General features: G+C 39.4%; 1 protein-coding gene across 24 annotated transcripts in view; it reads right to left on the bottom strand.

Annotated features, from left to right (window-relative positions):
* LOC128543731 (protocadherin gamma-A11-like) overlaps positions 1 to 26,675 on the bottom strand; it is a 75,334-nt gene that overhangs the window by 5,765 nt on the left and 42,894 nt on the right. For 11 of the 24 annotated variants that reach the window (XM_053513981.1, XM_053513975.1, XM_053513973.1 and 8 more), the window contains exon 2: positions 5,570 to 5,631. In XM_053513981.1, coding sequence (XP_053369956.1) covers positions 5,570 to 5,631 — 62 coding nt within the window. Of the gene's footprint in view, positions 1 to 5,569; positions 5,632 to 11,422; positions 14,127 to 23,385; positions 26,007 to 26,675 lie in introns of those variants that run through there. The other 13 variants (XM_053513982.1, XM_053513978.1, XM_053513974.1 and 10 more) reach the window with 5 other exon arrangements.

Here is a 26,675-nt window from a genome sequence, read left to right as displayed (position 1 = left end):
GAAATGTGTAGGAGGTACTCCTACTCTGTCCACTACTCCAGACTTGACCATGTCACTGTCTACTATATCTACAATTACAGAAACAATCATGCATACCCACACAAACTCTGAAACTACACTGGACCATGCCATGCTGTAAAGTAAAAAGTTAATGACCAGCAACAAACACACACTAAAACAAACACAAACACTGATCATTTCCATCTGGACTGGGCCGGGCTTCAAAGCTTTGCTTTTTTTTTAAACCCAATTTGCATCTATAGAGAACAAACGCAAAAGAAGGCCAGGTCCTCTGTAACACTCACCTTATTAAAGAAAACTAATAGACACTGACACAGATCAAGTAAAACAAGACACAATCTTCAGGCTTCATTAAGAGCTCTTTTCATGATTTTTCTTCTTTTTTTTTGTACAGTCGCTACCTGTAAACAATCTCTCGGCTTCAAACGACATTAAAGCCATTAAAGCTCCCATGCAGTTTCACTGGAAGCCAGATGGACTTAATGATGTGACTGGGATTTACAAAGGAAGAGAGAAAACTCTCTCACAATCTCTATTAATTGGATAATTACAAAGTAAACCGCTCTTAAACTCAAGCACTGCTGGTGGCTAGTACTGTAGCCTCTTTTTTCTTTTCCTTAAGTCACATTTAATAATCAACACGATACTTGCTGTAAATCACGGCAATCATTTTCTTACACATAAAAAAAGTCTGTAAGCCTGTAGACTGAGAGAAAAAAAAAGACAAACTTGTCAAGAGAAAGGTATATGTAACCACTGAGCCCTGGCTCAGTGGTTAAGGCATTGGACTACGGTTCAGAAGATCCCAGGTTCAAATCCCACAACCACCAAGTTGCCACTGTTGGGTCTTTGAGCAAGGCCCTTAACCCTCAACTGCTCAGATGTGTAATGAGATAGAAAATGTAAGTCGCTCTGGATAAGAGCGTCTGCCAAATGCCTAAATGTATATGTTATATGTATAGGTATATGTACCATGGGAAAAGCCTGGGAGCTATGGCACTGGAGGATTTGCCCCATAGATATCTGTCGGGTCTTAATACCTCCACCTCCAGCAGGCTAGAGTTGGAGGACCTTAGAGTTTAAGCAGGGTGTTGTGCTACAAAGGGGATGAGGGTGTTGTGTAAGGACTCCCTCACTCACTCATCGTCTATAGCGCCTTATCCAGTATACGGGTTCGCGGGGGGCTCAGGGGACTCGGCGGGATACAACCTGGACAGGGTGCCAATCCATTGCAGGGCACACACACATACACACACACACACTACGGGCAATTTGGAAATGCCAGTTATCTTTAACTGCAAGTCTTTGGACTGTGAGAGAAAAACCAAAGCAGATTTTGAATATGTTTCTTCTATTTATTGTTTTACCAGAAATGCTAAGGAATCAAGAATTAAAGTAATCTTAGCATGACATATATTTACCAGCAGCAGGTAAATAAATATAAATAAATAAATAAATAAAGTATACAGTGTGAGCATGCAACTGCCTGGTACCTAAACATGCCTTATTCTTTCTCAAGCTGCATAAAACATGAAAACTCATCAATAATAAACCAAAAATGCCACAGATCTAAATTTAAGCTGTAGCTCTCTTCATTAACTAATACAGTACTTGTGGTCACATTATACTGTAACTGCATTTAATTCCAGAATAATGCAGCGTCCTCTACACAATCCCTGAACAATGGTACCCTGCTCCAGGTAGCCATTTAGGTTATGAAGATAAAACAAATTAATAAGAGACATTTTTTTTGTCCTGAGTCTCTGATCCATCACACTTCTGCCATATAGTGGGGTCTCACTTCCTGCTTTATATGAACCCAAAGGGCATAAAGAAAACCCATAACAAATCATTACACTCACTATGTGGAATATAAAGAAGTTTTTTTATTCCACAAAGGAAATTCTTTCTGATGATGAGGGACGGAATGAAGAGGAGGGCTGGGAATATGGTGAGAAGGAATCATGAAAAAAAAGACAGCAACAGAATTTACAAGAAGGTTTAAAAGTTCAACATAGCATGGAAAATATGTCCAGAGCTACAGGGCAAAAAGGGAAAGACAAACAGCAAGCAAAAAGGAGATGAGAGTATAAAGGGAGGAAAGTGAGAAAAGAGGATATAAATAGAGAATATAATGAGAGACAGGCAAAAGAAGAGAGAGAAGACACGAGAGTGAGAAGAGAATAAGAAGAGTAGGACGGGAGAGGAGAGTTTGAAGAAAGAAGTAGGAGAGAAGAGTGAGATGAGAACAAAGTGAGAAAAGAGTGAGAGAAGGGGAAAGGTAAAGGAGAGGAGGAATGAGAGTGAGAGGAGAAGAGAGAAAAAAGTGCAAGGAGAGTTGGAGAGAGAGAGAGAGAGAGAGAGAAAGAAGAAGGAAAGGAGAGAGAGCGCTGCCAGACTCGGGTTGCCAAGCACAGAAAGAGGGCCAGAGCTGAAATAAAGGAACACAGGCAGGGAGGAGAGAAACTGCTCATAAGGAACAGACCTGAGCAAAGACAACACGAGTCGGACGTGCTAAACTGCAGTGTCACACTAAACAGTCCCTCCTATATCACCCTGTCTGTTTTATATACAAATATTACGACAAGACTCAGATCAGATCATTGCACTGGTACAAAATAAACACAAGCAGCTTCATATTTGACCCTGAACTAGCATATTCCACGCATCAGGGACATACAGCATGACCTAGATCTTATCATCACTAATTACTCATTGTGTCTGTTGGGAATCATAAGATGCTACATTTATGCCTAGTTAGCTTCGCACTTTTTCAGAAGGAAAGCACTTCCTTTGGTCAGCATTATCATATCCTGTGGTTAGATAAGCACTTCCTGTGGTAAAGGCTGTGGATTCACGTCCACAGAGAGGAAATAAATCCATTCAAAAACATTCAAATACACACACACACACACACACACACACACACACAGGTTCCAAGGTGTAAAACTAGCAGTTAGAATGATCTCGATTAAGATACCTTAAAAAAAATCTAGGAATATCTTGGTACACTTCAACACTTTTACGGCTTTTCCTATTTATAAACTTTTCATCTTTAACCCACATTAACACACACTTGGTATCATTTTCTCACTCATATGTGCATCTTAATGAATTCCAATTGCACACATAGCAATATAAAATCTTGGAGTTTGTGACTTTTATTTTTTAACAGGCAGTGTACTTGTGTTTCGTGAGAATATTACTTCTATTGATTTTCTTGGTGGTTACTGAAATTACCGCCACCTACTGGACTGGAGTGGAATATTTTTACAGCATTTCGCCTGACCTTTGCTACAGTAATCAGGCACATTAAGAACTCGTACTCCAAATCATCACACCCAATTAGTCTCCTATTGAAGCATTAGAAAAGGTCAAGAAGCAAGCAAAGCTAGTGGCATGCCTCAATAAACATAACACATTACTACACCATCAAAGTCTGTGTATAGAACACTAATAGGGAATATCTACATGGACATACGACTTCTATTAGCACACACAAGCCCGTGCCTTTCTCCTGTACCTCAGCTTGTGGGGTGACATCGATCCTAAAAGGGCAGATCTGAACTTGTAGTGACTGAAATAAAGACCAGTAATATATCGTTGGAATCATTTTTCTTTATCATAAAGTTAAAGAAAATTGTATGATACATATTCCTACACAGAGAGAAACAAATCCTTCTCATGTGCCAAATGTCTGTAATGCAGAAAACTCTTCTTTTTTAAGAATCTCGAATGTTTAATCCAATTTATTAGCTGTCTGATTTCCAAAAAAAAAAGACAGATTTGGCCTCTAGGCGTTTTTTAATTGATGATCCTTCAACCAACCCTGAATGACAAAGCAAACATTAAATCATACAGCTTAACTGTCAGTTAGCAGAGCGGTTTTCTACTGCTGTATATGTGGAGCTGATGTTTTAAATGAAAAAAAAAAAAAAGATTTAATGTCTTCCAAATGGCTTTTTCTCAGGCAGGAATGTGTTATGTAATGTCTATTGGGACTTTGGTCCAGTGCGAGCCCGAGAGCTGCTTGGCATGAGAGAGGGGATGAATGCCTTTGGCTCTGAAGGCTCTAAGCTCATGCTGGACAGCAAAAGTGTAAGTTACTGACAGTCGCATAAGAAAAAGGTTTCCCATTGGAAGCTTTCGCCTTTGCCACAGTCAGAGCTACAGCAACAGATGTAGCAATATTATGACGACATGCACCACGACACCTCTTCTTTTTTCTCTTTCTTCCTTCCTGTTTTTCCTACCTTTTATTCTTTATTTCTTTTTCTTCCTTCCTGTTTTCTTTACTTCCTTCCTTTCCTTCATTCATTCTTTCCATTATGCTTACATTATCTTTCTCGTTATTTCTGTCCCTACTTTTCCTTCCTCCCTTCCTTCCTTCCCACAAATAAATTGCACACTGACTGTCAGTTATCACACCACTTTATTTATACCACATGATGCAATTCATTGATTTGTTTGCTTTTTAAAAAGAATATACTTTAATGGCTATCATGTATTCATAGTGTACATATGTTAATTTATTTGAAACCATAAGTTTTCATGTTGTTTGTTTGTATAATTTGTGCCATATATTGTGTTAGAAATCTGCCTGTGCTTCTCCTCGAGCATTTTAACATACAAGGGGTGTTCTCGTCAATGAAGGTGTAAACTTCATTGACATTTATAGAAGCCTTCAAGCAGAGAACAGTGATGAGACTCTTAGCCGCTGTAAAACATTTGAAAGGTTTTTTAACATTTGAAAATATCATAAAGAAGCCTGTACGTCTGTGAATGATGATCCCAGCCTACTGTAGGTGGCACGGAGCCCACTGCAGTCTTTCAGTGAGTTGAACACCTGTTTCATGAAAATCTATGGATAACTTGAAGCCAACTTCTGTCTGCGGCAACTGTACATACAATCATTCACAAAAACCACTTGCACATTACATGAACTCGACTGGGAGTTATGGCCACATACTCCATACCCTCCTGACCTGACCAAGTCCCAGTTTGAACTGAACATCCTTTGTACATAGGGCAAACCTTGCCTTTCTTATTGTCTTCCTTCCTTTTATTGAGCTGTGTGATGGGGCAGGATACAATATACCCCTCCCCCCTTGAGCAGTCTTAATTTCTCCCCTTGTGTACATAAACTGTGTACATAAACATTGTTTAAACTAATTACACTATAATTTATTCCAGCAACATTTTATTGGTTGGTGTGGCCTTATATCAATAATTTTGACGTCATGCTTGTGCATTCAGTTTATCCCCAGGCCAGCGCCCTCTGTACCAGCGCTAAACCACATCTTTTTATCTTTTAACAGCTCTTTCGTGATTATACAGTACATTTACTAAACTGGAAGATCCAGAGAATGTTTCTGCAAGACTAGGTGTGACTGTGTGGATATGCTTAAATAATACTGTGTATACAAGAGGTAATTAATGCAATGCAAAAATGCGAGCATCAAAAGGGTGTGTATTTGTAAAACTTCAGTTATACACACAGTTTTACAATGTTTTCATGATATGCAAATCTGTGCTTCAGTGAACTTACCCGCTGGGTCCAGGTCTCTGGTTCTGGTTGAAACGCCAGTCGGCATTGGGGGGTTTTTGCTGCTGAGAAAACATAAAAAAAAAAAAAGTTTGTTTTAACCCTGTTTGTCTGTCTGTCATTTTCAATCACAATGTAATCAGAGTTATGGAATAAGACCAGGTCAGTATACAGGATTCCTTTGATGATAACAGATCAGAGCTCCGAGCACCTGCAAGGCCACCAGCAAGGTCACATTGTAACCCACAAACCCAGAAGACAGATTTCTACTCACTATCTTTGCTCACGGCACCACAGCGCTGTAGAAGCTGTGTAATGCACTACATGGTTCAATCGACAATTTTTCTGTTTTGCTCACTTACTGTATCAAGAAACCGCAGAAGAGAGAAGCTGTTCTTACTGCGACTACACACAGATAACAGAACCCCCTCTCTGCTTGTGTTGTGCCTAGACTGTAGCACTTAAATTGCTGTTTGAAACTACAATACAGCTATGGGCTATGATTAGCGCATGCAGAGAGGCAACACAGTCCAGGACTGTTTCTGGAATGAGCAGTAATGGCAATTGATTAACTCCATGAAACGTCAGCTAGAAGACAAAGCCACTATTGTGTTCGTGTTGGATGGAAAGGACATCCTCGCTGAACAGGAAGCAAAGAGAAAGGCCTGACTCTGAGCGCTATGTAATGAATCACATTTTCATCGTGAATCTTCCATTTTCTAATCAAGCATGAGTGACTGCAAACAGCATACATTTTTCCCTTTTGAAAATTTTCATCAAATTTTTAAAACTACTTTCAATTATAGCTTACAATATTACAGAAAACAATAATGATAATAAGATATGGCAAAAGATAAGATATTGTGCAGCCCCAATTTTTCACTCTCTCTCATCATCTATACAGGGTTGCAGGAGGGCCTGGAGCCTATCCCAGGGTACAGCATGAATGAAGTGTCAATCTATCACAGGGAAAACACATATACACGCTCACACACTCATGGACACACTATTTGGAAATGCTAATTAGCCTAATCTGCATGTCTTTGGACTGTGGGAAGTAACCGGAGTACCTGAAGTAAACCCACCAAGCACGGGGAGAGCATGCGATCTCCATACACACAGACCCGAGCTGTCTGAAGCTAAAGTGCTAACCTCTAAGCGATCGTTCCGCATGGCCCCAATATGAACTAAAATAATCTTCAAGAGACAGATTATTGAGAGTCTCCCCTATTCCTCACTTCCTTGCTTTCCCTGTCTCTCACTTATATTCTTGTTGTTTACCAAGCTGTTGAATGAGCTGTGATATCAACTTTGCACTCTATATTAGAAAAAAGGAAATAAAGATATATGCATTAGAATAAAACTACAACGTATTGCTACACACAGTCACTCGCAAATAAAATCAACGCCATGTTGCCTTTCACCTTAAACACTTCTTCATGCCAGTGCAATTTCATGTGTCACAAGTCCAATTCCTATCCATGATCTTTATATTATTAGTCTAAATAGCTACTCTGTTATTAAATGTGTACAAAACAAAACATTGACCTGGGCTGCTGATTTTCTTACGAAGGGCATACTGTGTTTAAATAATTTCTCTACACACCAGTTTGAGTGTGTGTGCAGAAACCAAAGATTATACTGATTTAAGGTGCAGAGAAAGATCCCAGACATCAGGATACACTCTGACCGGTAGTCTGAGTCACTCTGAGGAAGACAGCAGGAGTTGCAGGGGAATAAAAGCAAACAAGAAACAGAGACTTGGGGAAAAAACCCAAAGCAAATCACCACGTAAGATAGAAACTGCTAGACTACACTTGGCCGCTCTCCTTTTTTAGGCCTTCTTCATCCCTTCTGTTCCTTTTTCTCTGTCTCTGATCCAGATTTTTATGTCCTTATCTGTTTCATTCTTCTTCTCACTTTCAGTTTTCAGATGAAAAACAGAAAAGGATAATGAGAGAAATATAAAAAAAAGACCAAATTCATTTTGTTTTTAAAATGGCTATGAAGAAGTCCAACATTCCAAAGCTGACGGTCACAGTGCAGAGTCAGTAAAGTGCAAGGTCACGATATAACCCACAGAACCCAAAGACAGGTGAGATTTAAAACAGAGGCTGTGAAATAACTATTGCAATAACTTAACTATTTAATGGTAAATTACCCAGCACATAGTCTTATATTAATAACAAGAAGCCAGTATTATTATGCTAATATCATAAATGGTAACGTTTTACGTTCCTTTCTTGTGGATATTTAGTTAAGAGGGTTTTTTTTTTCGGACTACCTGAGATTCATATAGAGACACACATTCAGGAGATTCAACAAATGGTTATAGGTAATCTATAAGGGAAAAGCACAAGAGCAAGTTAATGCACTTTGTGTAATGCACACTATAATGTAGAGTAGCAAGTAAAATGTAGTCAAACACGGTGATACCGGAAGTAATTATTTATAAAGTATGCATATCCTAATATGCAATATTGTTGTGAAAATTGTAGAGGCAATAAATTGGATTTATTTATGAATGAAGTAATTTAGCCATTAAAACTAAAAAATTGGAAATGTTTTTTAACACACTAAAAGTAAAACTCAGATAGTACGATTTCTATATGAATTCTTTAAAAAAAAAAACACAAGTACGCCTAAATTTATATAACATAAGACATCTATGGAGTCACAATAACCAATCTATATTCCACAACACACCTGTCAGCATGTAGTACTCTATTCTGTTGATGGGTCGTGCTTTCAGCCCAGCAGCTTGACACACACCATTAAAGTACCACTCTGATTTAACACAACCTGTAGAAAGTTTTGAACATGAGGTTAACCTAAATAATAGCTTTTCGTTCTCCTGGGTCTACCATGACTCTTAAGTGTTTAACTGAGGTCTGGGAGTTTAATGCAACAGCTGTGAGTAAAAGCCTCCAACCAGCACCCAGACATCGGTTAAAAAGTGGCGTGGCAGAGTGCATAACTTTACAATTCTCCAGAAATATGCCTGATCACAATACAATAAGGATGGGAATCATCGTGGACCATTTGATTTGATATTATAACGAAACCTAAGCGCCGATTTGGTTCGATTGCGATTTGTAAGTATCATGATTTCATAAATATCCTGATCCAATATATTCTTAGTTTTTTTTAGATTTTGTTACAATTGCTGGGCGGTGGGGATAGTTTAGAGTGCACCACCTGCAGGATTATAAAAGAACAGCAACATTTTACAACCTCAAATTCAAAATATACAAGTTAAAGAAACAATTGTAAAAACACGATTTTCGCAGTCGGTGTGGCTCACACAAAAGAATCATGACAACTAAATCAATCCCCCCCCCATCTCTACAATACAATATTCATGACCATAAACTGTTTGTAGTGTGTGTTAACTAAAACATACCAACTAGAGATGAGCTCACCCTTAAATATTGCCATAGTGCTCCTGCATGGATCACTGAAACTTGGCCACAAATAAGGTGCAAACCCAAACTTAACACTTTGTGTGCCACTGCGCTGAGACCGGATACATATTCAGGCCTTCCGCCAAGGCTGGGCTCTACAAAGGGAACGCATGGAAAACAGCTGCTTCTCAGCATACACACACACATATCCTCTTACTGAACTCATGAAAGATCTGTCTCACTCACTACATTACTGAGGATGCTCCTCTTACCTAAATCCTAAATGGAACTTTTCCACAGTGATGGCACATTAAGGTCGAATCTATTCAGTTCTAATAAAGTCTTCAGATGTTTTTCTTACAATAATGTAGAAACTAAATAACGTTCCTGTAATCACCGGAGCTAGTTTATATCCATGACTTGAACAGCTGTAAGCAATTCGAGTGCTGTAGCATTTGAGTGCAGATTTTGTTCAGAATCTATTCCAGCTCAGCTAAACAGATATTTTGCTTATTAAGATATAACTCATAACACTCAATGAGTAAAGTGTTTGTCTGTGGAATGAGACTTCAAAAAAAAAAGTTGCGAGGTAAATAAAATTCACCAAATCTACTAATGATACAAAAACACTAATAACAATAAAGTCATTAAAAAGTCACTAACACGGATGGGATGAAAATGTACATTTTCAGGTGGAACTCAATTATTTGATTGACATTGCATAGAAATTAGATAGAAGGAATGAGATGATATATACTGCACTTCACACACACACACACACCGAGGTTCGTCACAACAGTACCAGCTAAACAGAGGTGATGATAAAATGGCTGCCTTAAGTGAGCAGGAAGTTCAGCAGGAAAACACACGGTGAGGATGAGGGAAAAAAGAGGAAATGGCTGCCAGGAACCAAAGATTTGACTATGTAACATGCACACGGAAGGAAAACAAGCTGTTCTTTACATGATAATGGCTGAAAGGAGAGGAAAATGACAAAGCAAGCAGGGGAATAACCCTTCTTCCTTTTCCAATAGTAATAGCGCTAGTAGAACTGTTACATAAATTAAACTTTGGCTTGCAGAGAAACACACACGGCTGAAAACTCCACTAGTTCTTACAGAATTTCTGAGCTATGAGATAATGCCTCATGCGTCTGTCAGTATCGCCGCTCACATGCCCTCCTATAAAACACAAAGCACTCGCACACTAATCGCACGTGTCGAACCAGAGGAGCCAGATGGTCTCTTCATGACCTGCAGGCCCAAAGCACTCCCAGAGGACATAGAGACAGCACACAAGAGAGATAATGGTAGATAGAAGGAATGAGAGAAAGAACAGGAAATCTCTCCTTTTCAGTCTCACCTCCTTCTCTATCCCCTTAAAAACATGATACAAGGTTGAATGTTTAAACATAAAGCAGGCGTAAAATGACAAAACTCTGTGGTCCCAAAGGCTTTTCACCTCACAGATCATATTTTGAATGTAAGAGAAGTCAAACATTATGTTCTGATCAAAGCTTTCACTCCACAGAGGGGGAGAAAAGAAAAATGAGTAAACACTGATTACAAAGCAAAAGTGAGAGCTTTGTTCAAATGTTTCCTCTTCACCGATTATCAGCATTTACTACTTACAATCAACACGCATTCGCTGTTATTATACACATTGAATGTCAATAATAATAAAAGCTCTGTAGTGGTCTGTAGTGCTCTATGGATAATCTCAATCCTTGTTACTCAGGAAACTCATTATGAGATTTCCCAAGGGTGACACACACACATTACCGAAGGTTACGTGACTTTAAGGTATGGAACCAATCATTAACCTCCACCACAACAGGAAGTCCTGGGTCAGAAGATGACCTCTGGAATCCTGTTTTCAGCCACCAAATTCTTTTTCCTCACACACCTCACCACTACATACTTCTCTGTTTTTATATATTCACACCCTACTTTCCATCTAATCTCAATTAATTTTGAATCATCATGTCCTTTTCTGCCACCTGCTAGCCATGTTGTTATTAAAAAAAACATTTTTACAAAATTTCTAGCAAATATTTTCCATTTGAGATAAATATCTCAGATTGTCCCGTATCCAAGTAAAAGGTTTACTCCTTCTCTTTGCCTCATTACCTTTTATCTATAATATCCCTTAAATTTCGGTTTGGTGAATCGGCCCTGGATTTAATTTTTTTTTTTTTAGGAAGACTGAATTCCCTAGACCTAATAATAATAATAAAAATACAATTAAATCTCTTCTCTGCAGCATGCCTCTTACAAAGCTACATTATAATATCCTGAGAACAGTCATCTGAGGTTGATTTAGAAAAGACACATAATAAAAAAGTTAACAATATAACATGACTTGAAATCTGCCTCACTGAAGTACTGACAGCAAGGAGGAACTATTCATCATCCTAAATGTTGTCTGCTTCTGTGCCAAGCTGAGCCCTCACCTCATTGGCTGAGTTCAATAAGTGCTTCCTGGTTAGGGTCATGTTTAATGTGTTGTTGTGGCTCAGTAGAGGAGTCTTAACAAACACAAAGTCGCTCCGGCTGGAGAGTGTGGAGTAGCATGGCCTGTATGTACGTGTGTGGGGATCCTGAGGGCCCCCCACCACCTCCATGTACCGGATGGGCCCATCCGTGTTCAGCTGGAGGTGGAGGTCTTTATGGGAACGCTGCTGGTAGGCATTGCGGGAACGGAAGCCCTTCCTGGAGTAGCAGCACGTCAGGTCGTCTTTGTGTCTAAGACACCGCACCAGCAGCACTATTATTGTCACAAGAAAGACCAGAGTCACACAGCCCAGTGATATTATGAGGTACAGGCTTATATCCGGAATTCCACCTGTTTTACGAGAAGATGTTTTGTGATGGTCTATAGCTGTTTCTGCACTCTTCTCCTCAATGTTAATGGTGACAGGTACACTGATAGACTGGTTAGGCTCTCCATTGTCCCTTACAACCAACACAAAGCTGTAGGATGAGCGCTCTTTGCTGCCTGACTCAACCTCGGCTAGGTTCCTTGTAGTCCGAAGCTCACCTGTGTGCCTTCCAATACGGAAAAATTCTGCATCCTCACCGGGTGCAATGCTGTAGAACAGCCATGCGTTGTACCCGCTGTCTGGGTCATAACCAACAATCTTATTTACCAGATGGCCCACAGGGGCAGAGTGGGGCATGGTCAGCTGGAGGCCAGAGTCACCAGAACTAGTGGGATAAAGGACGACGGGCGGATTGTCATTCTGGTCGATGACGAAAACGTGGACGGTGACATTGGAGCTGCGTGGAGGGATCCCACTGTCCTGCACCTGTACTTCAATCTTAAATGCATTCATTTGCTCGTAGTCCAATGTACGCATAGTAAAAATATTACCATTTTCTGGATTGATATAGACATATGAGGACACAGGGCTGCCATGGACAGTAGAGGACAGGATGGAGTAGGTGAGACGGGCATTGTCCCCCAAGTCTGGGTCAGAGGCTGACACTGTCAGGAGTGAGGTACTGGGGGTGTTATTCTCCACGATGTCAACAGAGTAATACGACTGGGAGAAAACCGGAGCATTATCGTTCACATCAGACAGGCTAACAACAAAAGTCTTTTTAGAGGACAATGGAGGAGAACCGGCATCTGCCGCAGTCACAACCACAGTGTACTCAGGGACGGTTTCTCTGTCCAAAGCGCCATCCGTTACAAGCTTGTAATGCTCGCCAAAAGCGGACTGCAGTTTAAACGGCAGCCCTGGAGACACTGTTAATGTCACCTGTCCATTTTTACCTGAATCTAAGTCCTTTGCGCTGATCAACGCAATGACAGTACCTGTGGGTGAGTTCTCGCTGATGGGACTGGTGAGGGATGTTAACGTCACCTCCGGCGTGTTATCGTTTACATCCGACACTTCCACTTTGATGTGACATGAGCCCTCCATGGCGGGATTTCCGCCGTCCCTGGCCTGCACGGTGATCTCATACACACTCATCTGTTCATAATCCACCTCGCCGATGACCCTGAGCTCCCCGGTTTTAGCATCCACACTGAAAACCTCGAGAACCTTCTCTCGGTTGTATTTGCTAAATAAGTAAGACACCTCTCCGTTGGTTCCAGAGTCTGCATCAGTGGCGTTTAACTTCGCCACAACAGTCCCGATCGGAGAGTTCTCCAAAAGGCTAAGCAGTTTCGGTGGCTGCTCAAAAACGGGTGCGTTGTCGTTCACATCCAGGACCGTGATGAGCAGCAGGGTGGTGCCGGATTTCTCCGGCTGTCCGCCGTCCACCGCCGTGAGCAGGAGGCGAAAGGCCGCGCGCGTCTCGCGGTCCAGGGCCTTCTCCAGCACGAGCTCGGGGACTTTACTGCCGTCGCTCTTCGTCTCCACGTTTAACGCGAAGAAGCCGTTCGACTCGAGACGGTAGGTCCGCAGCGAGTTGACGCCCACGTCGGGATCGCGCGCGCTCTCCAGGCGGAAGCGGGTCCCCGGCGCGGCCGCCTCCGAGACCTCCAGCGAGGAGTTGCGAGCAGGGAACTGCGGCGAGTTGTCGTTCACATCGGCAATGTCCACCACGACGCGCTGCATCTCCAACGGGTTATCCAGAACTACTTGAAGGCGCAGAGAACACGTTAAACTCAAGTCACACAGGCGCTCCCTGTCGATGGTCTCTTTAATGGCCAAGTCACCGCTAACGGAGTTCAGCTCGAAATACTGCGCGCTCGGGTCCGAAATCACACGCATGTTCCTCTCGCTAATCGTCTGGACCGAGAGGCCCAGGTCTCGCGCTATGTTCCCGACAAAAGAACCCGGTCTTTGCTCCTCTGCAACATTGTAGCGGAGCTCTGCTGTCGCGCGCGAGAGGCAGGACAGGGAGGAAAGCGCGAGCCAGAGCGCGCGCCATTCCGTACAGCGGCTCCTCTCTCTCCGCTCCATCATGCGCTCACACAGGTCTGAGGCAAAAGTTTTCTCCTCATCAAACCATATTTATTAATCCTCAACATGTCGTTCGAAGCTTAATCCGTTTGACGTGGAGCAAAGTTAAGCGACTTAAACAATCCATGGTACGCGAAAACGTTTTGGTAAATAAATTAATAAAACAGGAAAACGGAAAACACGCAAAACTCCATCTGGCCGTCTCCCTAACCTCCGCGCGCTGACTGGGCCTCTCCATCGCGCGCACGAGGGAGGGGCCTGAGCCACCAAGGTCTGTAGTTGATTGGCTGAGAGTAAGGCCCCACACACACTCACTCACACACACACACACACATGCACACAGAGTTCAGAGCCCTATATTAACATAACCTCTAAACTGTATTGAATTTAATTACTGGCCTATGAAGTGGACTTTATATTAACTTTACTATAAACACCTTTCCAGTTGTACTGAACTTCCAGCAGCCCAACACACAGCATGACTGCAAATCAATCCCTACTATCTGATATCAACCAAATGAGGATAGGTTCCCTGCTGAGTTTGGTTCCTCTTAATGTTTCGTCCTATTGTCATGTCAGAGAGTTCTTCCTTGCCACCATAGCTCCTGACTTGCTCGTCAGGGACAACCTTATAATTTTGATTTATCCATATTTCCATATTTATACATATTTCCTCACAAATTTCAAACTCCCCATTTCTTTATTTTCATTTTGTAAAAAAGTACTGTTATGCACTTTATTGTTAGATTACAGTTAGCACTGTTATGCACTTTATTGCCCTTTATTGTTAAAGCGCTATATAAATAAAACTGAATTGAATTGAATTTAAAAGCACAATTTTTAAAATGAAACTTTTTTGTGTAATCAGATTAAACAATAGCATTTTATATTTAAAGAATAAGAATATCTTATTCTTATGGCATCTCTCTTACAAAGATTAAATGATTCAATCCAGGCAAAAAAACTCTTTTTAATAATATGCAATAGACAATATAATAATAATAATAATAGTGTGTGTGTGTGTGTGTGTGTGTGTGTGTGTGTGGAGATGTTATTAGGACCATGGCTTTGTAAAAGAAGCTGTTCCTTGTCTATTTGTGTCTATTTTAATTGACCTGATCATTTTGACCACTGGCAACAGTGTAAACAGATAATAGCCAGGGTGTGTGCTGTCTTGGATGGTGCTGCTAACCTTCTTCCACAGTTAAAAGTTTCTGTTGTAATTGTGCCTGTTTCAGCTTTCTAAGGAAGATATGTGTAAGGATAAGGATATACCACTTCTGGACTGCAGCCAACAGTGATTTTTTTTTTTTTTACTTTTTGCCTCTATTATGCTGTATATTCTATATTATCTCTATAAGATACTAAATTAATTTTAATAAACTTTCATTTGTTTTTTGTTGTTCTCTGAAAGATGGCAAGCTAAAAAAAGAAAAGAATAATATCTGGTTCTAAACCACTCCACAAGTTCATTGCCACTGTGAGCCAGGAGACGGCGCTGTTCCTTAATCAGTTCAACAATTTACAGTCAATTTATAGTATTCTTTTTTCTTTTTTTTATTTCCTTAATTAAAATTCAGCTTTCTAAAAACTTCATTTTGAAATAAATAAAAAGCCAAGCTCTTAGTGGAACATATAGCTTGGAAGACATTTACATTATAACACATATACATACAAAGTATCTGTAATTATTTCAAGTCCCTAGGGGTTTCAGAATACCTACTTCCAAGGAAAAGGATGCCAAACTGCACCTTTTTAATTGTGGATAGTACATATACATAATGCATATTTTGTGTATGATTCTTTTACCTCAAAAAAGGCACACCCCATGATTTCACCTTAATCTCTGATTACAACACAGAATGTGGTGGCCAGTTCATGTGTAAAAATGATTCATCATGATCCCAGAACCACTCTTCTGGGGGAAAAAATTGCATTCATTGTAATAAACTAATCATTAAGTTCATTCAGGTCCTCAGCTGACATTTTATTAAAGAATAATGTTACTGAGCCAGATCATAAAAATGACATAACAAAGCAGAAGCTTGTAAAGGGCGCACTATGCATGATGGGTTCATCGCTTTATGTACTTCCCTTCTTAACTCAATGCACCCATTGCTTGAATAGGGTCAACCTGGACTCATCATACCTTTTTATGACCTTTTTTGAACCTTCTGAAACGGGGATTTTTTGGCCAAGCGGTGTAGTTAGGCATTAAGGACCAGCTAAGAGCTAATTAAAGTTACACCACTTATACATTACCAAATAAATTATACATATGAGTGGTGCAAGTGATGTACCATTGATGTTTCCACCCAAGGGACAAGTAAAAGGACACAGTTTGGTACAAGTATTTCTGAGAGCTTATCATTAGTAGGCCTAGGAGACCTGTGCATAAAGGCTTAACTAATACAGTATCTTTTAAAGAGATTCATTTTGTCAGTTAGAAGGATTCTTTAAAAATTTCCATCCCAGCATGACAGGATTCTTTATAAAACTACTATAGGAAGTATACAACAATACCTAAGGGTGCATACAACAAGTGCTTGTCAGGATGAAGTCATATGTAATTGATTATATATATATACATATATACATCCTCATACACAATCCACAGTTTATAGCTCAATATCTCCACAGGTTCATGCTGAAGCCTTTAGTAAAATTTACAACAATAGTGTTGTATAAGGACTCAATCTTTTAAAGATAACTCTATCTGTGCTGTCAGCTGTACTTAACATATTTCATCTCATTTTGATGACCAAAGTATGAAGTATTGGGTCCTACATCTCACATTAGCCTATATAAAACAATGAAAAAAAATTTGTCAAGGTATTCTATTGATACTTTGTTAAATGCCCTTGATATTTAGACAAACATCATTATGCATGCTGTTAAACAATGTTCTTTAGATGTTTAATAATTTTAACTTTCAAAAAATATTCTAGTGAGGACTATGATAGGTTGCCAGATAGGTTACTTTAAAGAAATAAAACTCCCTTGCTTCATTAACATTACTTACGGTTTATTAATAATTAAGTGCTCCTTTTTTTTTTTTTTTTTTTTAGAAATCTTGGTTATTTGCAGTACTATTGTTTGTTTGTTATATGTTTATCCATTCCTAGCAGTTAGCAGTTTATTTTAAAATTAGTAAGTATATACACAAATGTGGCTAAACCAATTTTATGTTTGTTGCACTGCATACATAAAGCACATTTGCAGATAAGCTCAATAATTTATATTTTCTATAATATATAATCATCATCAGTCATCATCAGCAAACAATTTATCCAGATCAGGGTCATGATAAATCTAAAATGGTATGGTAATAATAATAATAACAACAACAACAACACGTGCTGATGGATCAGGCTTCTTTAGTGCCGCCTTGTGGTGTAACACAAACACTGCTATACTCAGTGAAAGTGAACGTGCCAGACAGAGTGCATTGCAGCACCAGGGCGCGGCGCACCACATGCGCGCGCACACACTCTTGGCTTGCTGTGCGTTTAGAATCTGCATTAAAATGCGGACTGTATGTACAATCATAACACACAAAACGGATAAAAGATCTTGTTTATATTCGCTACACGATTACATGCGCTTAAAACCCCCCGAGAGAATTTATAAAAACGACAGCGCGAAGGGAGCTGTGGGAGAATGAGAGACTTTCAGCACCACAAGCACGGACAGCGCCACACAGAGCGGAGCAAGCAAACCAAGCGCTTGATTACACAACAAAAAATACAAACAGAACACGAAATTTACATTAAGACCTGACCCTAAACCGGATAAACATTTAAACTCAATATGAATTAATACATGTGTGTATGCGTATAATTACAATAAAGGCTATTTTTCTCACTCATATAAGTGTGACAGAATATAAGCTAGTCATAGTGAGCTAAACACTGTTAAATTACATTTTTTCCCCCTAGGCACAGCAGTTCTGATAAATTAGCTGTCAAGTCTCACAACAGAAGAATAATTTTACTCTTTGTACCAAAGTACAATTGTTGTTTAAGGTATATGTAGTTGATATGTATTTATGCTGGTTATTACAAACAATCCACAATAATGTTTGGTTTAAAAAGTGAAAAAGACCCAACAGTGCTGTAACCTAAATTTTACAGTATTTGTTTTAATAAAAAGTGTGATTTTAATACACTAACAAGGAACATGGGTATGTCTTAAAGACTTAAAAAATCTTACCTTCATTGTGTTAAACAGGGGATTAGAATAAGGCACAAACAGGAACAGGTGATCACAGCAGCAGAGGCAGGAGGGCAGCATGAAAAAGAGATTGAACAGGGAAGAATTAAGTTAGAATAATGAACTCATCTGATACATTTTGGAACCAACTTATACTCACCCATCCTCTGCACAATTACAAAACAAATTGATTTTCTCCACATGTTAAGTGGGTTTTTGGGAAGATATAACATGTGACCAGAAATGCAGTTCTAGAATAAAATAAAACAATTTTGAGGTTTTATTGTGCATATTACTTTTATATGAGAGAGAGAGAGAGAGAGAGAGAGAGAGAGAGAGAGAAAGAGAAATCTAGTTTTGAGGTTTTATGTTGTTAATTAAATGTTTTTTGTGTTGTTTATGTGCTGATTTCTGCACTGACCCACTCTAGATAGAGGGAAAAATCTATAATTTTCTATATAATTGCATAAAACTTAAGACATAATTTAGGTAATCATGGTCACACAAAAAAAGACGCAGACATTATATGTCAGCATTAAAAAGGGGTTCTACTTGGACCTTGTCTGATAAAGTAACAACCTGCTTTAAGGTTAATACACAAACTTTTAAGGATTTCTCTCAAAGGAACAGGTGAGGATTATGATTTATACATTATAACTGTAAAACAATTAGAAAAAAAAAAAAAACCCAAAACACACACACACACACACACACACACACACACACACACATTATTATTATTATTATTATTATTATTATTATTATACTAGTGTCTATTGGACATTACTAAAAGCAGGCCTATCTTATTGTCTAGATAGCTTTCTCTGATCTTTGTAAGAGACAACACACACACACACACACACACACACACACACACACACACACACACACACACACACACACACATTCCCTCCTCCCTCTAAAATTAGAATCAAGTCTAGGCCAATACATTATTAACGCCAGGGATATTTCATCTAATACAGAACCATCTCAATTGCTTTAAACCATTACACAAAGCTTGGGCCTCTCACTGCCCCCCTGTGGCCAGTGACATAATGGTACAGCCTACATGTGAGTCAGCTTGTTGCTATGGCAACACATCCCAGCTAACGATGAAAGTGGGTTAGGAGGAGAGGGGGAAGACATACCTATAGCACAGTAAAGCACATGGTGCAAAAGACTACAGAACATGGCAACCCCATTTCAAGATTGAAAAGATCTAATTAAATTGTGAGAGAAAGAGAGAGAGAGAAGGAGAGAGAGAGAGAGAGAGAGAGAGAGAGAGCCAAAACAGTGTGTGTTTTCATAATAATACAGTTTTGAGTATATGTACATATATTAATTCTATTCCAAACCCTTAACATTTCATATAATTCATTTTTTCTACAATTATGTAAAAAAAAGTGTAAATATGAGATTATTATGTGTTTAGTCCAGTTTTCTGCATACTGAATAAGGAACTGTCAAGTACACACACAGCAGAAAGACTGCAGAGGGCTGCAGCTGTAGAGGGGGAAGGGAGAAGGGATAAAGTGCATAGAAAGGGCTGAAAAGGACAGCTCCTCTTCTTCATAGAATAAACAGCAACTATCAGTGCATAGGAAATACAATCTCAATGTATGCATGTATGTAAGTAGGTATGTATGTTGTATGTACGAGAGATGTTTAAGTCAAACCTGAATTATGAAGAATAATGACACAGTTATGAGATGAAAAACTACAGTAATGGACTTATCCCAGCATTTCATTAGTACTTGGATACCATCGAAGGAAGTTTCCTCAGTACGCCATGGCCTGGCCAGGCCTTCATTGCCTGGAAAAAATGGCCTGGATTGATCACCAAATGCATTCTCTCTTACTGCCCCCACACCCCAATTTACCATTACTGGAACTTGGCTGGTAGTTATAGCTCCATCCCCTGTACAGACCTATTTTTGCTCCAAGCCATTTTGTTTGGCAACCTTTCTACCGTGATGGTATTCAAGCACTAGTGAAATGCTGGGATAGGTGCAATACAGTAGCAGTGGATTATATAAAGAAAAAATGTGAGGTTTTACTCTCATAATTGTGTTCTATTTTTTTTCTAAACATTTATTGCTATTACATCTGGTTTATCACTGGTTGATTTAACTTTTCAGACATTTTCCTCTATTGGTGAAAGCTATTATTTACTTGACACGTGACACATTTACAAAAAAGAAAAATAAACAACACTAGATTATAGGAATATCTGAGATTAGAACAACTGGTTCAACCATTTTGCATGTAATGGCATATACAGTGATCTAATGCCTTGATGTTTTGGGAGTTAAGCATGTTCAGCAGAGAAAGAGTGTAATACATTTTGATCAACATGACATAAGCAACTAATAATGTGAGAAACAGCAGACAATTATACATTTCTTTGCATGAAGAGAAGAAAAGCATTCTCAATTTGTTCAAAAGAAGAAATTGCTCTTTATGATGTACACAAGTGATTAAACAATAAGAAGCAAATTGTTTTGAGAATTACATTTTTTCACTTTTCTGATCTGAGATATGTACAGTACCAAGATGAGTGAGAAAAAACATCATTGGAAAGTGAGGGAATAATTTAATAGAGAAATCCAGTGGCATGTGGCATTAACACTGGCCTTGTCAATAGGTATAGATACTATATAGTATATAATATAACCAGAAGCTGGATAAATTAAGCCCAGCTGTGAAGAAGCTCATGGCTGGGAGAGCAAAATTTCACATATGCGTACACACACACACACACACACACACAAACACACACACACACACACACACATTATACACTCAAAAAAATGAACATGGCTACCTGTTACATGTACTAAAATGTAATATGTGTTTTGTACATAATAATTTCATGTTTCCAAGATGAACATGAATAAATTATGTTGTATTTACATGAAATTCAACAACTTAACATGTATTAGATTTAATCATGTTGAGATAAACCATAGAGATCTTGTCACTATGAAAACCGGAAATAGCAAAACCGGAAATATCGCGAGAAGAGAACACAGCGTGTTGAGAAGACAAACGTTTGGCGGGCGTGTGGAAAAGGTAAGCAGGAATTAATTCCCATCTTTCTAAATAGAAACGAAATACTGAACATAAATGTCACCTTCTGTTTAGCGATGTTTAGTCACGTTATTTTGGTTTAAGCTATTTCTGGTATTTTTAATCACACTTAAAATACCGACGGTTATATGCGCGTGCTTAATCTGCGGTTCGGTTCTGGTTTCGGTCTGTTCTCATGAGTTGTGAAGCGAGAGGAAGAAAGTATAAATATTGTTCATTTGATAAATTAAGTATCATGAATTTTAATTGAATCTATCTCTGTATTTTTTCACAGGAGTTTGTGAGTGAAAGTGTCCTGTCTGCATCTGACTTCAGGAGTTTCCTGACCAACCGTCTCTAACGGTTATATTTAAAAGCCATAACGAACAGTTATCAAGTACAAAACTTTCTGTTGGTGTTAATTTTTTTTCTATGATTAATAATTATTTGTGGTGTTTTATGTTTTGTACATCTTTTCAAATTAAGACTTCATTTGTAAGTTGCTGCTGGTGTAAAATAAAAATCTCCGTTTTATCCCGTTTGTCTCATGCTTCCTTCCTTCACAGAATTCTGTTGACCAGGGCTTGAAATTTAAATTTACTTGAGTTGGATCAACTTAATTTACAACTGAAAAATGTGTTGTACCAACGCTATTCATTTATGTTAACAGTATTAAATTATGTTGGACGCAGCTGTAGTAAATAAGTTAAATGAACCTAATAAAATTAATCTGACTGAACTTAAGAACATTAAGTTGGGCCAACAAAATTGCTTAATGTTGAAAAAAAGCCATTAAATCAGGTGGAAATTCTTTCCATAATTTAATTACGTTCATTCAACAAGTTATTTTTTTGAGTGTATTAAGGATAACCATATAGTTTTATACTGCTCAACATGCTAATGAAACCCAGTGTTAAGCCACAACATAACCCATACTGTTCCTTCCTGTAGAAAACAACCTCCACATCTGTCTGCCACATGAGCTTTGTACCCCTGTCCCACTGTCTCCACAAATCACCAAGCAACAAAGTACATAGGGTTGATTTCAAAGTGGCTGCCTGTGGTGTAATGAGGAAATAAACATGAGATACCGGCCACACAACGGTCCCTCAGCATTATTAGCTTAATAACTGTTTCCAGACATCCCCTACATCTACAAGAGGCCAGGATGTAAATTTGCAAGTTTTCATATAAACCTATAATAAGGTCATGAAAAGGTAAGATGCAGGAAGAAATACTAAGATGAACCAAGCTTTTATACAGAAGTAAATAAGCAGTAAGACAGGATAAAATCACTTTCTCTTTCCCCTCTCCTCCTTGTTTTCAAACCGATTTTCATTTTATTTTTTGCGTAAAGGTCCAGCTGATGAGGAGATATGTTTAAAAATGTCTACTAATCCTCGAAAATCAACTAACTACAGACAAAATGCAGAACCTACAGATGGTTTTGCATTTTCTCTCTCTCTCTCTCTCTCTCTCTCTCTCTCTCACACACACACACACACACACAGATTTACATTGGCTAACGTTTTATCCAAAGCAACTTGCAACTGAAGGAGAATAGACCCAACAGTTGCAGCAGAGCTGAACAGAAATCTGAACACATGTCTCTCTCATTGCATTGTGCATTGTTTCCTTTTCACTGCCATCCAACCACTTCTCATAATCCCTTCTTACTCTACACATAGCCATATGAATTTGTTTTCAAAAATTGTGCAGTGCTCTTGACTAACACTTTTTTCTCATTGTACGATAATATCATATCAATGCACGTAAATCAAAGGTAGAGGTGCAGTCCCTTGATGTGGTGTGTGTGTGTGTTTGTGTGTGTGTGTGTGTGTGTGTGTACCCCCAGAACCCCTACTTCCCGCACCTATGGCTCTACAAAGAAAATAAAATGCATTTATTATTTACAATAGAATACTAGATAGAATTATTAAGCCCACATCACATTGGTGATGATTTAACAAAATTTTAACTTACTGTTTACATTCATGGAAAATATCTCAAGGCCTCACCTCAGCAATAACATCTGGGTGAGTGCAATACTTTGTTTATTTTTATGGTTTGTCCTTGGTTCGTCCCCTAGGTCAATGTTCAAAAGACTCGCTAAAAGCTGGGGGAAAGATTTATGTCCTTCTTTCTAAAATCACTGGTTCCAGGAATCTCATAATTAAATGATTGCTTTTACCAGGTATTGCAGTAAAAGTTCTCACCTGTTCATAATTGTCGCAATTTTTCTCTCTCTGCGCATGCGTAATGGTCTGAGTTCCACTGGTGTCCAGACTAATGATGCTCTCAGTAGGAGGTCTGGCGTATTTCACATCACTCTTTCGAGAGTCAGTGGTTCTGTAAGTTTCATAATTGTACATATGCTGTAAAGTTCCTGTCCCCCCTACATCTGCGTAAAGAGGTGGATAATACGGAATAACTGGAAGATTAGCACCAGATTTGTAAAACATCCGCTCACGTCTCCATCTGTAGCATTTCACTGACAGTATAGCGATGATGGAGACAATAAAGAGAAACGAAACTACAGCCAAGGCCAGGACGAGATAAAATGTCAAATTGTCATTTAATTCCTTGTCATGCGTAAAGTCAGTGAACTCGGAGAGCATTTCAGGGAAAGTGTCCGCCACAGCCACATTGATATTGACTGTAGCTGAACGAGAGGGCTGTCCATTGTCCTCCACTATAACAGTGAGTTTCTGTTTCACAGCATCTTTATCAGTGACTTGGCGCACAGTTCTTATTTCTCCATTCTGTGCGCCCACTTCAAACAGCGCCCTGTCTGTCGCTTTCTGCAGTTTATATGAGAGCCAGGCATTCTGTCCAGAGTCCACATCCACAGCCACCACTTTAGTCACTAGATAGCCCACCTCTGCTGAACGAGGAACCATTTCAGCCACCACAGAGCCACCAGTTTGTACTGGATACAGAATCTGAGGCGCATTGTCATTCTGGTCCTGAATAATAAAGTTTACAGTTGCGTTGCTACTCAGAGATGGTGAACCGCCATCCTGCGCTCTTATATTAACGCTGAACGACTTAATTTGCTCATAATCGAATGAGTTAATGGCGTAAATCTTGCCACTGTCTGAATCAATCGAAACTAACGATGATGCTGGTCTGCCGTTCACATCGTGGTCAAGAATGAAGTATGAGACACGTGCATTCGCAGCCACATCCTGATCGCTCGCCTTCACGCTGAGCAACAGTAAAGAAGGCACGTTATTCTCAGGAATGTGCGCATTGTACATCTCCTGTTCAAAACGTGGCGAGTGGTCATTTATGTCAGATACCTTCACTAGCAGTGTTTTTGTAGTAGATAATGATGGGAGCCCACCGTCTTTGGCCGTGATTGTGATATTATATTCCTGAATTTGTTCTCTGTCCAAACTGGAGTCTGTTACTATGCTATAGTAACTGGACAGCGACGATTCGGTTCTAAACGGGAGACTGGCATCAATCCAGCAGGTGATCTTTCCATTGTCCTCCGAGTCGCTGTCCTGTACATTGATCATGGCAACCACAGTACCCGGAGGTGAGTTTTCAGGCAGCGTGTTGGAAAAGGACATGAGCGTCAATTTAGGCGCATTATCATTCACATCTGTCACTTCAATTACCACCTCACAGGAGTCGGCTAAGCCTCCCTGGTCCTTTGCCTGGATTTTAAATTCATGACTGCTCGTGTCCTCGAAGTCCAGCTGCCCAGACAATCTGATCTCACCTGTAGATACATTAATTGTGAAAAGTTCTCTAATTTTAGGGCTTGTGTGCTCAAAATAATAGCCTATTTGTCCATTCGATGCTGTATCTGCGTCAGTTGCATTAACTGTAAGCAGTAACGCCCCCTTAGCAGTGTTTTCTGGGACAGATACTCTATATGCACTTGTTTTGAAGACTGGGGCGTTGTCGTTAATATCTAAAACAACAACATGAACTTTTACAGTACCAGAGCGTTTAGGGTTGCCTCCATCAGTAGCCGTTACTGTTAGATACAAATGCTCTTCCTTTTCTCTGTCTAATGGCGTCTGTAAAACAAGCTCGACATTTTTGCCACTGTCTGCTCGATTCTGTGTTTTCAGTGTAAAATGATCAGCCGGATCAATTGAATAGCTTTGGATGCTGTTCGTTCCCAGGTCGGCGTCGAGAGCTCTATCCAGGGCAAAGCGCGCTCCGACAGACGCTGATTCACTGATCTCCAGTTTTATTTCTCCTCGTGGAAACGCAGGGCTGTTATCGTTCACGTCTAATATTTCCACCGTGACCCTGTAGAGTTCGATCGGGTTTTCCACAATGATCTCGAAACTGATGCTGCACGTAGACGTTGAGGATGAGCACAGAATCTCCCGGTCCATCCTCTCTTTTACCGTGATGTGTCCTTTTTCTCTGTCCAGCTGCACATAGTCGCGCCCGCTCGCAGCAAAGATACGAGCTTTTCCTTCAAGCAGCCGCTTAGGCTGCAGATCCAGGTCCTTCACAACATCTCCAACTAAAGCACCGGGTGGCATTTCCTCAGCTACGGAATAACGGAGCTGCCCGGATGCGCCACTGATTAAGGGCAAACAGACAAAAAACACACAGAAACGCCAGGCTACAGATATGTTCTCCTCCATGATGCTGCAGCAGCGTTACTGAGTCCTACAGGATTAATATACAATATCCACGCGATTGTCCATAAAAGCCAAACGTATTTGCTACATTAAATAATCGATTTAAAAAGAAATCTGAGAAAAACAATAGAAAATAGATATTTACTCCGTTGTTGAATTTTTTTTAAATGGGAATCCAAGGCTGTGAACACGCGCGAAATGTTCATACGGGGGAGGCGTAGGATTTTTATACTTGAGAAAAATCCCCTACATTGATCAACAGTGACACTTATGGACAAGAATAAGCATTACACAGAGTATATTCAATTACCACAATGAAACAAGGTAGTTCAACCTAATTACACGGAAGACAAACGAATAAAGAAATACCTAATATAAACAGCATTGCCCACTTATAAATACAAGCGTTAATACCTGTTGTTGAAAGTTAAAGAGATTGTAGAAATAGTTACAAGATCAAAGCTTAAAATAAGCTGATCAGCTTTAATGTAATCAGTTATATTATTGTTTCAGGTTGAAGCCCACGTACATGTCTGCCTGTTTTCCTGTCCGGTAGAAATTTCTGTCTTACTTATTAATACAAATAAATAAAGTTTTGTTTTGGGTAAGATTGAGTATCTTACGCCTTGTTTATACTAAGTTGTATTTTTTTTCATTTTCAGGCAAACACACTCCCTGTTCGGTAATCGGAAAATGAATCACGGATTAGAAATAAAAAGTAGATCCGATCAAAATTAAGTTTTGTCTTAAGCGACTCCAGCGCGTTAAAATTCACTTATACAACTTCAGTGCTGTTATTTTAGCGGTGAATATATTAAATAATCCCAGTAAAATATTTAGTTTTGCGTTTCTAATTAATATCTATTGGTGCAGGTGTTTGTTTACATTGA

Source organism: Clarias gariepinus, chromosome 2 (genome assembly GCF_024256425.1).
Source record: "Clarias gariepinus isolate MV-2021 ecotype Netherlands chromosome 2, CGAR_prim_01v2, whole genome shotgun sequence".
In the NCBI taxonomy this organism is placed as follows: Eukaryota; Metazoa; Chordata; class Actinopteri; order Siluriformes; family Clariidae; genus Clarias; species Clarias gariepinus.
The sequence above is the reverse complement of the archived record's forward strand: the minus strand, read 5'-3'. Positions and strand labels throughout refer to the sequence as shown.